Below are 14,237 nucleotides of genomic sequence, written 5' to 3' on the forward strand. Positions count from 1 at the left end.
TAACTGTGTAATGGATTTACTTCACAAAAACATAAATTGGAATTTCAATTAGAATTAAAGCCGCAAGCGGCGTTGTATGGCCCGCAGACGCAACCCGCCTTCCACGCCCAACTCTACGCACCACCGCCTCCCTCACTGCCCTCACTGCCCACTTTTGATAAAGGCTAGACAAAACAGCATTTGCTAATTATGCTAACTATGCTAGCTATGCTGATTTGGCTTAAAGTGCTAGCATAGCGATCAGCATCATCAACTGACTCAGAAAAACACATTACCTAAAATGCTAATTATGCTAACTATGCTAGCTATGCTAATGTGGTTAAAGGTGCTAGCATAGCGATCAGCATCATCAACTGACTCAAAAAAACACATTATCTAAAATGCTAATTATGCTAACAACGCTAGCTATGCTAATGTGGCTAAAAGTGCTAGCATAGCGATCAGCATCATCAACTGACTCAGAAAAACACATTCTTCAAGATGCTAATTATGCTAACTATGCTAGTTATGCTAACATAGCTAAAAGTGCTAGCATAGCGATAAGCATCATCAATCGACTCAGTAAAACACATTCCTCCATTGGTGAGAGCTAAGTTGATAAAAAACCCACTTTTCCCAAAATGGCGGCTTTTCTGTTGATTTTATCGCCATAGCAACCATTTTATGTTTTGGTCCCCTCGGGAGGACGAACAGATTGACGTCAGTTTCGGACAAATCGGTAAAAGTAAACTTTTTGTTGTCCTTAGCAACAGTGGTTTAATGCTAACCACGCCCACATTCCTTATATATACATATTCAGTGTTTTTCAATGTATTCTGTTTCAGGCATGAATGCATGCATTCAATTTTCACTGTACAGTGATCCCTCGCTATAATGCGGTTTACTTTTCACGGTTTCGCTACTTCACGGATTTGCATCGTGCATTGTGTTCTGCATTCTGATTGGCTAAAAAGTCACTCCACTTCTTCTCTACCTGTGCGTCAATAATGTTGCAGTTTAATATGTACACCTTTGGAAAACAGCTTGCCAAATTTACAACACGTACGTGCAAATCATCTTGCAATTTCGAGTTTCTCTAAAACCCATAGAAAAAGAGCGACAACAACTGTAAATCACCATGTTCTTCTCCCGATCAAACACAGCTGCACCGCGGGCTTCAAAAGAAGAAAACACTGCAGAGCGGAGTCAGGATGCAGCGGCTCAGTCTGAAGAGCAGTGAAATACACCTGAGTCACTATTTGTCCCACTGTACTTTGTATTTTTTTCATAATCATTTTAAATTTTCTCCCGTTTAATCCAATTACTCGGGTGGCGGTGGGCGGGGCTAATCTCCGCGATTTGAAACCTTCCGTTCACATTGATGATTATGTGCAATTTCCCCATTGTTTTTTTGCCGAGTCAGCACCTTTTTTTGCGATTGTTTTTTGTTTACCACGGCCACATTCCTTTATCGATTTTGTCGTATGTGACATCGTTTTGTTCAGTGTGGGTCAGGGAATCGCATATTTCAGTTTCAAGTCATTCCGATAAAATATGTGCGAGCTAGCTAAAATGGCGACAGTTGCGAATTTGCCATGTGCACGCGTTTCAAATTCTACAACTTCTAATTCCAACATTTTGTCCACAGTAGCTTGCCATTGATGCCCGAGAAGTTTCAAAAAGATCGATAAAAATCCCTAGGACGAGTTTTCGTTTGTATCCGTTCCTAAAGGTGCTTTAGTACCTTTAGTAAGCCACCCCTTCCCAAGGTCAAAGGTCAACGAAACTTCTCTGGTAGTTGTAGAATCAAGCTGGTGCCATGTGTGTGCAATTTCGTGAAAATCGCTCAAACAAAAGTGTCGTTTTCCCATATTGTCAAAAAACACGAAAATCGCCATTTCTCTGTGTTCGCCACAAAATGGCCACCAAGCCGTAAGTCGTGTGGCCATCCCATAACGATTTCAAAACTTCTTTGGGATATCTCCAATACCCGTGTTTTGGTTCGGTAACTGTATTTCGAAATTTTTTTTTTTGGCCCCATAAGCGATTTTCGGCCCATTCATTTTTTTTACAGGAACGCACGCTGTGATGTCATCGACTTCGGGGGGGTGACGTTCTCTTTGCCGAAAATTAATTTTATATTTATCCGAGGTGTGTGCCAATTTTGGTGAGTTATCGGGTATGTGGCGGGGGTCAAATTTGAGCTCAAAGACGCCGTTAGCAAGAAGAAGAAGAATATTAAAGCCGCAAGCGGCGTTGTATGGCCCACAGACGCAACCCGCCTTCCACGCCCAACTCTACGCACCACCGCCGCTCTCACCGCCCACAAATTAAAAGGTAGTCAAGGCTGCGTTTGCTAATTTTGCTAACAATGCTAACGTGCTAAAAGTGATAGTATTGCGATCAGCATCATCAACTGACTCAAAAAAACACATTATCTAAAATGCTAATTATGCTAACAACGCTAGCTATGCTAATGTGGCTAAAATTGCTAGCATAGCGATCAGCATCATCAACTGACTCAGAAAAACACATTCCTCAACATGCTTATTATGCTAACTATGCTAGCTATGCTAATGTGGCTAAAATTGCTAGCACAGCGATCAGCACTATCAACTGACTCAAAAAAACACATTATCTAAAATGCTAATTATGCTAACAACGCTAGCTATGCTAATGTGGCTAAAATTGCTAGCATAGCGATCAGCATCATCAACTGACTCAGAAAAACACATTCCTCAACATGCTTATTATGCTAACTATGCTAGCTATGCTAATGTGGCTAAAATTGCTAGCACAGCGATCAGCACTATCAACTGACTCAGAAAAACACATTCCTCTAGATGATAATTATGCTAACTATGCTAGCTATGCTTATATGGCTAAAAGTGCTAGCATAGCGATCAGCATCATCAACTGACTCAGAAAAACACATTGCTCCATTGATGAGAGCTACATGTCATAAGTTGATAAAAAAAAAAACATTTTTTCAAAATAGCGGCTTTTCTGTTGATTTTATCTCCATAGCAACCATTCTGTGTATTGGTCGCCTTTTGATGACGAACAGATCGATGTTAGTTTCAGACGAATCGGCAAAAGTAAACTTTTTGTTGTCCTTAGCAACAGTGGTGTCATGCTAACCACGCCCACATTCCTTACATGTCCATATCCAGTGTTTTTAATTGTGTTCAGTTCCTGCTATGGATGCATGCATTCAATTTTCTCTGTATTCCAATGAAAAGCATGGGAGTTACAACAGTGCGCCACTTTGCTAGTTTGCCATGCGCACACCGTTTAAAATCTATAACTTCTAATTCCAAAATTCATTTGCAATTTATCCCAGGTGTGTGCACGTTTTGGTGACTTTTCGAGCATGCGGCGGGGGTCACATTCTCGCTGAAAGGCGGCGAAGTCGTCGTTCCAACTGCGAAAACAATATGGTCTTTGCAGTCAGTGACTGCTGCTGCGGGCCATAATAAGGAATGAGGAATAGCAGTGCGCGACTTTGCGAGCTCGCCACGCGGACGCCGTTCAAAATCTACAACTTCTGATTGCAACATTTCTTCCAGAGTAGCTTGCCATTGATGCCGGAAAAAGTTTCGAGACAATCGCTGAAAATTCCAATGACAAGTTTACGATTGAATCCAGCGGTAAAGGTGTTTTTTTATAGAAAATTCAAGAAGGCGGCCTTTTCCCGAAGTCAAAGGTCGACGAAACTCCAGAGGTAGTTGTGGCCTCGCTCTAGCAACATGTGAGTGAAATTTTGTGAAAATCCCTGAAAAAAAAGTTCATTTTTTCATATTGTGTAAAAACGCGAAAATGGGGAAATTGCAGATTTTGGCACAAAATGGCCGCCAAACCGTAGGTCGTGTCGACCATCCCGTAACGATTTCAAAACTTCCTTCTGATATCGCGAACAAGGGTAGATTGGTTTCGTTTGGCGATTCTCAAAAAAAAAAGTTCCGAATTTTTTCGTTTTTGCCGAGTCGGCACATTTTTTTGCGACGGTTTTTTGCTTACCACGCCCACATTCCTTTATCAATCTTGTTGTGCGTGACATTGTTTTGTTCAGCGCGGGCCAGGGAATTGCATATTTCCTCTTCACGACATTCCCATGAAAAATGTGCGAGCTAGCTAAGACGGCAATGGTTGCGAGCTCGCCACGTGCACGCCGTTCAAATTCTACAACTTCTAATTCCAACATTTTGTCCAGAGTAGCTGGCCGTTGATGCCCGAAAAGTTACGAGACGATTGATGAGAATTCCAACGACGAGTTTTCGTTTGTATCTGGTGCTAAAGGTGCTTTTTTGAGAAAATTACAGATGGCAGCCTTTTCCCAAGGTCAAAGGTCAATGACACTTCTGTAGTGTTTGTAGACTGGAGCTGGCAGCAAGTGTTTGCAATTACGTGAAAATCGCTCAAACAAAAGTGTCATTTCCCCATATCGTGGGAAAACACGAAAATCGCCAATTCTCAGAGTTCGCCACAAAATGGCCACCAAGCCGTAGGTCGTGTGGCCACCCCGTAATGATTTTAAAACTTCTTTGGGATATCCCCGACACGTGTGTTTTGGTTTCGCGACTGTATTTGGAAGTACATTTTGTCGGGCCCCATACGCGATTTTCGGCCCATTCATTTTTTTGACGGGATCGCTGGCCGTGATGTCATCGTCTTCAGGGGGGTGACGTTGACTTTGTGGAAAATTCATTTGCAATTTATCCCAGGTGTGTGCACGTTTTCGAGCATGCAGCGGGGGTCACATTCTCGCTGAAAGGCGGCGAAGTCGTCGTTCCAACTGCGAAAACAATATGGTCCTTGCAGTCAGTGACTGCTGCTGCGGGCCATCAAAAAAAACATTCGAAAAACAATATAGAAGTTTTTTCAGTCAGGTGGCCTATATATTTCAATACGGCCTGTCTTTTACTATAGGCTGTGCATGTGTTTTTGGCTTTAAACCCTTCTTTTGAGGGCTTTTTGGGGCTTTTTTTGGCTTTTTCGTGTTTTTGTCGTCATTTTTGCGACTACAATTTTGTCGTCTGTGTGGGGGATGTTGTGCGTGTGTGTGTCTGTTTTTGTTGCGTTACACAATTTTCGTGTCGTTGTGTGCTTTGGGCGACTTTTGACCCCATTTTTTGGCGTTTTGACGCGTTTTTTTGACGTTTTGGACCTTTTTGAGTGTTCGACCCTCGTAGCAGTTACAATATGGTCCTTGCACTCTGTGAGTCCTGCGGGCCATAATAAGGCTGCATGGTTGTTAAATGAAACACTCAGTGAGAAGACACTTGTTCAAGTCCTGACGGGGACCTTTCTGCGTGGAGTTGACATGTTCTCCTTTTGCATGCAAGGCCTTTCTCCAGGCACTCCAACATTCTCCCACAGCCAAAAAAATGCCTCTTAGTTTGAGTGATGACTGCAATACTGAATGTGTCTTCCTAAAACTTCATGAATTTGTTAAAACTCAATGTTTATTTTCCTGTAAGTTTTTTTTTTTTAATGTTGCTGTGTTTGCGATGTATTTAGTAGTTATTTAGTGTTTGCCTGAATATTATGTAAAAACATAATGTAATCTGAATAATCAATCAGCACCTTTCCCCAGTCAGCACCCTTCAACCATGTTGCTTCTACCTATTCAGAAAACAAAATGTCGTGCAGTTAAAATTACAGCTCTTTGTTTGACTTTTGAGTTCCAGTGCTGCATGAATAAAGGTGTTACAATATTATTAAACTACCTAATTCTATATATAGATTTTTCTTCTTTTTTACGTTATTTATTATTAAAACTTGGATTACTTTTTACTCTGTCTTTTTTGAGAAACTTGCCATTATGACTGCAGTAACTGAACCATGAGAAAATGGTTCTGTCAGTCAGACGTCATTCTTTGTTGCTCATAGTTAGACTTATGATTGACTGAAATTTCTAAACATAGCAATGTCAGCAAGAAACGAGCCCTTTAATTATTTTTATTTATGTTAGTTTTTCATTTTACATTATGTTTCCAAACTGTATAAGCTAACCATTTTCTTTTCTAGTATAAAATACAAGCATTATTTTAAAAACAAGAATTTAAGCCCATTGGGACTCAAAGATTGTTGTTCATTTTTTGGCTTATCCCTTTAGGGGTTGCCACAGTGAATCAACTGTCACTGATTTTAGAAAAATGGCTTATTAAAAAAAATAAGGATTAGATTTATCTGCATTTTTCCATACGCTAAAAGTGTTTACAATCTGTCCATTTATGCATTCACTCCTCATTCATACTTGGTGATGACAGAGGCGTGGCTACCACTTCTTGCCTACGGTCCCTCTGACCATCACCAGGGGCCTTATTTATAAATGTTGCGTACGCACAAAAGAAGGCGTACACCGCTCTCTATGCAATGGTTGATATTTATAAAAAGCAAACTTGATGGGAAAATGTGCGGTCCTTCACGCAAGCTCTGACCCAGGCGTACGCACAAAAACGGGTGAAATGAGAAACGGCGACACCGTCGGCAGATGGAAGAAACACGTGAAAGTGACAGTGTGTGCCAAATCGTGCTGGCATGTGCTGTGCTACACAATGTGGCACAGCTTAAAAACGTGCCTCTACCCCTGGCGCCGATTGCTGTGTTGGCCCCGACCCTGAACCCCATCCCCACGCATTTGAGCCAAATGCTGCTGCTGTGCGCCAGCGTTTGGAAGTGATGCGTCGCTTGTAAAGAACAACAAAAGGTGTGGAAAATATTATTTATTTAAGAATTCCCTCATCGTGCAGTTTATTTCAGTCAGTCTTGATTTCGCCCAACTCCTTGGCCACCTCTCTGATTGAATTAATGACTTCCACTGCTGGAGGGTTGAGAGCCGCGTGCTCCGTGGAGACGCTGGGTCCAGACGGCTGCTCAGCTGCAGCATCGTAACCACTGTCCCCGCTGGAACACCCAGCAACTAAAATAAAATTGTTCTATATTAATAAACTGTAATTGTGTAGCCTGCATACATGTGACTTGACTGCATTCATTTTAATTATTTCTCTTACCTGTGTTACTCGGTGCATCTGGCGCATCAGTGTTCCCCTCCGCCTCAGTGACCACTCCTCTTAAGGGATTCCCCAATAATAGTCTCTCATCAAGAGGGGTCAGCTCCGGTGTTCCCTGTCCCTCAACAGTGGCAGACACACTCTGGCTATGCAGCGCTAGACGTCTTTTCGCCTCGACTTTGATGTCCGACCATTTCTTTTTTATTTCGGCCACGGTCCGAGGTTGTGAGGCTACAGCATTTACGGCGTCTGCCACCTATCAAGTGCCTTTTTGGCATTAGTAATGCCCACACTGTGCCCTCCAAACAACATTTTTCTCCTCTTTTCCACCTCGCCAACGATAACTTCTACTTCACATTGAGTTAAGTTACGTTTTTTTGATTACCTCTCTGTGTTTGCCATGATTTTCCAATAAATGAATATTTATTTGTGGGCTTTTCGCGGACTATTTATGGGCAACTATGGGCGTGTCATGAAGCCACAAAGCCGAGCTACATATTAGAATTGGTTGTGATTTATTAAGGGAAAGATGCGTTGGATGTGTGTGCGAACGGTTTTAGAAATCCGAATATTTCTGTGTGTACGCACGTCCTATGTTTCATCCGTACGCCACTTCTGACGCAAATCCTACGCAAAGTTTTATAAATGAGGCCCCAGGACATTCACACACCAGTGGAGCCACACTGGAAGCAGGGAGGGTGAGGTGGACACAACGATGGTTGACTGGGGGGAGTGGCTCGAACCGCCAATCCTTCGATCATTGGATGACCTGCTCATCCAGCTGCTTCCCTGGTTTTAAGGATGATAAGATCTTGCAGTCAAAAGTTTTAACTACAGTGTTTGTCTTTTAACCTTTGTGTGTGCATTGGTAGAAAAAAATATATCTATATATATTTCTATGTATTATGATGACATAAAAAACATTTCTAAAGACACAAACATTTATGCAAGTTTGTAAAATATTTGTTACAGCTGAGTATTTTTTAACCCATGCTTTTGCAGCTACAAATATGTTTAACAAAAGAACAGAAAAAACCGTATGCAAAATATGCAAAAAAAAAATCTATTCTGCACTCATACATTGTCTTTTTCCCAAATAAAAAGCATACTGTTGTGATGTTCAAATGTCTAAAACCAACAGCATTTGCTTTGTAATCTTTTAAATGTATAAACTTGTTTAATCTTTCAGTAAACAAAGAGTCCATCAGTGTTATTTTATTTTACTCCTTTTTCCCAAAATTAGTAAAGCCTAATTTCTCTAAAAACCGCTACTTAAAAGTAATATCGTGGCTGTCACAATACCTTCACATAGTCGCTCAGGCATCCATCCATCTCTGGTACATATAGCATGAGTAACACCACGTGGTTTCTCATAGCCATGTCTGCAAGAATAAGTTGCACGGCCATTTATTTTCCTTTGTCCCCATGGAACATAAAAGGAATACAGATATCGGTCTCGCCGGTCTTCATGACATCTAATATCTAGAATCAGAGAATGCAATAATCTGGTAAACTTTTATTTTCTGTTGTTTGAAGTTCAATAATTTCCTTTTTTTTTACCTTGGCATTCCGGAGTGATGTCCCATTCTCCATTATCCTTGCAGGTAACAGCTGTTCTGGTTGTTTTCATGTCTACAATCCAGCGATCCCCCTCACATGTGACTGTTAACGTGTCACCAGGTGAGAACATGTTTCTGTCATAACGGTTAAATGTTGTTCCCTGGATTGGTGGCAAATTCACTTTACATAGTATTGCTGGATTTGATGAATAAAAAATCAAAATAAAAAAACAGAGCAGATTATTTGTTAGATTGTTGGAAATAGACAGAACTTAGTTACAAATCTCAAATTTGTTAAATAAGTTTACACTTACGTAAACATTGAGGTGTGGGGCTCCACACTGCTTCAGACCCAACTTTTATGCATCTTGAACGTCTTTCATCAGCAGGTTTGTAGTTTGTGTCACAAACAAAAGTCAGATAATGGTTTTCTTTGTACACTTTAGGACGATCAGTAACACGGCCGTGAGTAATCTGAGGCGGGTCACATGTCACCTCTGTAGAAAGGACACACCAGCATTAATTTTCTTTTCTTTTTTAAAGCAGTAGAAACCGCATAAAAATCAGAACATTTCAATTTAAGCATGAGCAGATATTGCATTAATAGCAGCAGGTTGTCATAAAAAAATCAACTATTGTAATATGTGTTTATGAAACATCTAACAGTATATGTATGGTCTACTATATTCTACTTGTGGATATTTTAACAATGTACAAATACCTTTTCTTTTGCCTTCATCACTTTTTTCTGTTTTTTTGGAAACCTATTATTTCAGAAGGCAGTTTTATAATCAATTAAAAACACTATAAAAGGTGTACCCCCAAAAGATATTCCTTAAATATGCATGATACCCACTCAACATCCAGCAAGATTTTGTGTTTCACAATATACTGCCTGGGAGACTTGTGGCATTGGAACACGTCTGTGTCCTCCAGAAAGAGCTGGTGAAGGTGTTTGGGAAAAGGCAGGTCTGGGAACCCTCATAGAAAGTGCCACTTTTACAGTCTGGACCCCAGACTCAAGTGAAGGATAATGGATGAATTGATGAATGTACTACTGACCACAAACCTGACGCTACGGTAATCAAAAGAATGTAAAAATTGGAGCTAAAGCTCAAGTGTTAAACGGTCAATTGGATTAAATGTGTTTAATTTCACTACCTTCTGTTGTATGCAGTACGTTACACACACTAGTGTGAAGTCAGTTTTTTTTTACTGTCTACCATTAGTCTGCTATTGCACCCATATTGTAGTACACAAGGACCTTTCCAACTCATTCATCGTTTTGATTTAGATTAGAAAATTCCAAGATTCTGCTGCTGATTACCTGCTGATCACCTTGGACAGCTGGAAAAAAAGCTAGAAAATAAAACTGTGGCTTATTATGAGGACCAGCAATAGCAAAGGTTAAGTTAAGAGAACATAAAAAATATACCAACAAAAAAAAACCCACAAAAAGATAGTGGGGTTTTTGATAATTGATAAGAAATCAGTCGATTTTCTTACCATTTTGTGACAAAGAGACCTGCAGAAGATTAAGAAGCTGAAAAGTCAAAAGAGTCAGCCACAGTTTCATGGTGTCAGAGATCTGAGAGTGCTGCTGTTTATGGGACAGTTCAGGAGGTTTTCTTCACTATGAATCCCACTGCACATCACATGGACTGCCCACTGAAATTGCATGATGCATGGCACTGAAATACACCCACAAGGACCGTCTTACTTCAAATATTGACTGCTGCAGAGAACTTTGCTCACAAATAAGTCTTTTGAAACTTGCTATCTTTTTGTGCAAGGCTGGATAAATGTTTGTGACCTGAATAAAATTTATGCTGTAATTAAAGTTCTTGAACAGTGTTTTATTTCTGGATAATCAACTAACATTAAGAGTCTCTTGAGTTTTACAGTTGTCCTCAAAGGGCGAGCTATGTTATCAGTACTGTGTAAATGTAATCACATTTAAAATGACAAAAAGGGGACCTTTGTCAATTTTTTTATTTACTGGAATGAAGAGACATTCTGAACAAGCCACAATGAGGATCAGATCTGGTTTTTTAAGATTTTATTATTTGTCTAACATGTAATCCTTCTGATAATAGTGAGGACTGAAAGAGGTACACCAGTACTAACCACACTTTCTGATTGTTTTAATTGTTTAACTGACCAAATTAGGGGAATACAATTGTCTGTTAAGCCAAACTCTACTCAGTTATCTGGATTTAAAAAGTTAACTGAAAATGAAAGTTTTATATTACTTCAAGAAAAAAGAACTATATATTTCTGTGGTCCTATTTATCTTAAACATTTTGTTTGTTGTAATTTGTGTGTATAATTTGTGTTTTTTGTATTTTTCAACAACTGTTACGAAGTTCTGCGACAAAGGACAGGAACATTATAACTTTTGCTTTTTGTTTTTTTATTTTTTCTCAACTTTTTGAACCGGCCTCGGGGGATCCGTTAGGATACAGCTCCATTGTTTACACTCGAGATCAGCTGTTAGCTCTTGGCCGAGCTAAGATTCTCCTCGCTGGCAAGCCAGATGTTCCTGCTGAAATACGGAGGAAACGACAAAGCTGCAGAGCTGGAGTTAAACGCCGGGAGAGAAGACGGAGGTACAAGTCATGTTTACCATCCGCTACTATGGGAAACGTCCGCTCGCTCTCTAACAAGCTGGACGAGCTAACAGCGCTCATGCGTCCCAGCTGCAGACACAACACCCGCAGGCCCTGATCCTCATTTCTGGGGACTTTAACCATGCCTGCACCCCCCTCTCCGCCACCTTGTCCAACTTCACCCAGTATGTGAACTGTCATACAAGGGACAGGAAAACTCTGGACCTTTTATATGTACGTCAGGAATGCATATACTTCTGCCCCCCCCCCCCCCCCCCCCCCCTTTAGGACACTCTGATCACAACCTGGTCCATCTCTCCTCTGCTTACACTCCAGTGGTGAAACAGCAGAAACCACAGATTAAAACGGTGAAGATCTGGACTGAGGAGGTAACAGAGCGACTAAGGGACTGTTTAAGCACCACAGATTGGGACGTTCTCTGCACGGGGAGGATATTGACAGTCTTACTGACTGCATCACGGAGTATGTGAATTTTTGTGTGGAAAACACAGTGCAAACAAAATCAGTGCAGTGTTTTTCCAACAATAAGCCCTGGGTGACTCCTGAGCTGAAGACCCTCCTAAATGAGAAGAAGAGGGCTTTTCTCTCTGGGGACAAGAAGGAGCTACGCAGAGTACAAAGGGACCTGAAATACAAGATCAGAAGGTGCAAGAACAGCTACAGGAAGAAGCTGGAGCAGCGCCTGGAACAGAACAACATCCGTGATGTGTGGTGAGGTCTGAAACACATCTCAGGACATGCTGAGGCTGGAAATGGTTGCCTGGTCACAGGTGACCAAGCCTGGGCAAATGAACTGAATCTGTTCTTTAACAGATTTGATTCTGCCCAGCCCCCAGTCTCCAACCACACGGCCCCCTCTTCACACCTTTCCAGCTCAGGCGTCTCCTCCCAGCTCCAGCTGTTACCACCTCAGCACCAAGCCGTCCACTCTCCCCTTCATCCAACAGAAGCAAAAGGACCCCCCCAACAACTCACAGCACCAGACCAGCCACCGCCCACCCACCCTCCAACCCCCCTCTGCCTCACCCTGAATCAGGTTAGGATGGAGTTAAGGAGAACAAAGGCCAGGAAGGCAGCAGGCCCTGACAACATCACCTCCAGGCTCCTGAGGGATATGCAGACCTGGGGCCTCATTTATAAAACTTTGCGTAGAATTTGCGTCAGAAGTGGCGTACGGATGAAACATAGGACGTGCGTACACACAGAAATATTCGGATTTATAAAACCGTGCGCAAGCACATCCTACGCATCTTTGCCTTAATAAATCACAACCGATTCTAAATGCAGCGCAGCTTTTGCGGCTTCATGACACGCCCATAGTTGCCCATAAATAGTCCGTGAAACGCCCACAAATGAATATTCATTGATTGCGAAACCATGGCACACACCGAGAGGAAATCAAAAAAACGTAACTTCACTCAAAGTGAAGTAGAAGTTATCGTTGGCGAGGTGGAAAAGAGGAGAAAAGTGTTGTTTGGAGGGCACAGTGTGGGCATTACTAATGCCAAAAAGGCACTTGAGTGGCAAACGGTGGCAGACGGCGTAAATTCTGTAGCCTCACAACCTCGGACCGTGGCCGGTGCCGTTTCTCATTTCACTCGTTTTTGTGCGTACGCCTGGGTCAGAGCTTGCGTGAAGGACTGCAATATACACTGTAATGTTAAAGAAAAATCAACTTACATATTTTCAAATCTTTTCACTTTTTGAACTGATGACCAACTACTACTGTCATGAACACACTTTTATATTGAACACATTTCTTCAACATTTTAATTCCATGCCATGTTTCCACTGACAACATCTGGTATCTTTTGTTGTTAGTTTTAGCCCAAGTCTGTTTATGACATCTCTGTACCTTTCTACGACTTTGTCAAATGTCTCAGATGCGGAAGCTATGTCTTTTGATGATGCAGTGGTAATGCAGACATTTGGGGAAGTCTGGGTCAGCTTTGACGAGTGAGCGACGTTTTAACGTGCACGCGCGGCTGAATGTCCGTCACTGATCCTCACTCATCTGAAAACCTTCTGAAACCTTTCTGATACTTTCTTAAAACATTTATTAAAATTTAAAGAACATGTTATAATTCAACACAGAGTTTTATTTAGTTATTCAGAGCAATTGACCGAACCACTCTCATTCGTCATTCATTCTTTTGAATGATGGTTATTGCCAGTATCTTCTTCATCCTATCAGGATATTTTCCAGTTGCTTCTAAATCAGCTGATGTCATTTCTCTGTGCAGGGACCCAAACTACAGCTATGCGGTTCAGTAAACACTGGAACCAGCTGTTGGAAGTCGACATGCCGGCCTACTCATCTCTGCCCACGCTGCTCTTCATCTCCGCCCGCCTTTCTCAGAAATTTGCGCACCATCTCAATCAAAGCATGTGAAACCACAAATATTGAAACAGGAATAAGTGGGGGAGCACTGTATAATGAACATATTTTTAAGATATTGTCATTTTTTAATCTATACATAGGGTGTATAAAAGTACGATTTAAAAATAATAGCAACATAATAAATTGGTGAATTATGCTGTTTTTAGAAAAGGCCTGTGGCCACTGGGGGGCTACCTGGTGCCAATGGCAACTGTGTTGGTGACCCCTGGTCTATACCATGCAATTCTTAAGCCCGTTGTAGTAAACAATATCCATGCATATGATAATATTCTATCTTTGGAACAAAAAAGAACGACTTTTAAAATGAAATTTGAGTTGATTTCATGGCTCATTTTCCGAAGTAAAGACGACTCCATCTCTTGGGCATTGGCTTTCGTTCCATGTGGGTGCCGCCCATTTCATGACATATGGATCTCGCCCACAAAAACAGACATCTAAACTTTGTAAAGATGGTTTTGAATATTGTGCAAATCAAAGGAAAGAGTCTTTGCCAAACACTACTAGCTCAGCAGAGAAGTAAGTGTTTGTGTTAGCCTGGGGGAGGCGTTGGCAGTGGAGACTCTACCTGGAAGGGGCTGTTCTCAGCGTCCTATGTCAGATTGTGAGAACCCGTTTGTTTTAGTGGAATGGGAGGGGCTGCTGCTAAGAGCGC

The 14,237-nt window shown here is 41.4% G+C and overlaps 1 protein-coding gene across 5 annotated transcripts in view; it reads right to left on the bottom strand.

Moving 5' to 3' along the window:
• The window catches only part of LOC144991910 (complement factor H-like), a 245,652-nt gene extending 235,427 nt beyond the window's left edge, over positions 1-10,225 (bottom strand). For 2 of the 5 annotated variants that reach the window (XM_078946123.1, XM_078946122.1), the window contains exons 1-4: positions 10,061-10,225; positions 8,869-9,051; positions 8,556-8,750; positions 8,298-8,477 (exon numbers count right to left, since the gene is read on the bottom strand). In XM_078946123.1, the coding sequence (XP_078802249.1) occupies positions 8,298-8,477; positions 8,556-8,750; positions 8,869-9,051; positions 10,061-10,130 (628 nt within the window). In that variant the 5' untranslated portion in view covers positions 10,131-10,225. The remainder of the gene's footprint in view (positions 1-8,297; positions 8,478-8,555; positions 8,751-8,868; positions 9,052-10,060) is intronic. The other 3 variants (XM_078946119.1, XM_078946121.1, XM_078946124.1) reach the window with 2 other exon arrangements.
• Between the last annotated feature and the right edge of the window lie 4,012 nt (positions 10,226-14,237).

Source organism: Oryzias latipes, chromosome 4, assembly GCF_053564925.1.
Source record: "Oryzias latipes strain Hd-rR chromosome 4, Olatipes_Hd-rR_3.1".
In the NCBI taxonomy this organism is placed as follows: Eukaryota; Metazoa; Chordata; class Actinopteri; order Beloniformes; family Adrianichthyidae; genus Oryzias; species Oryzias latipes.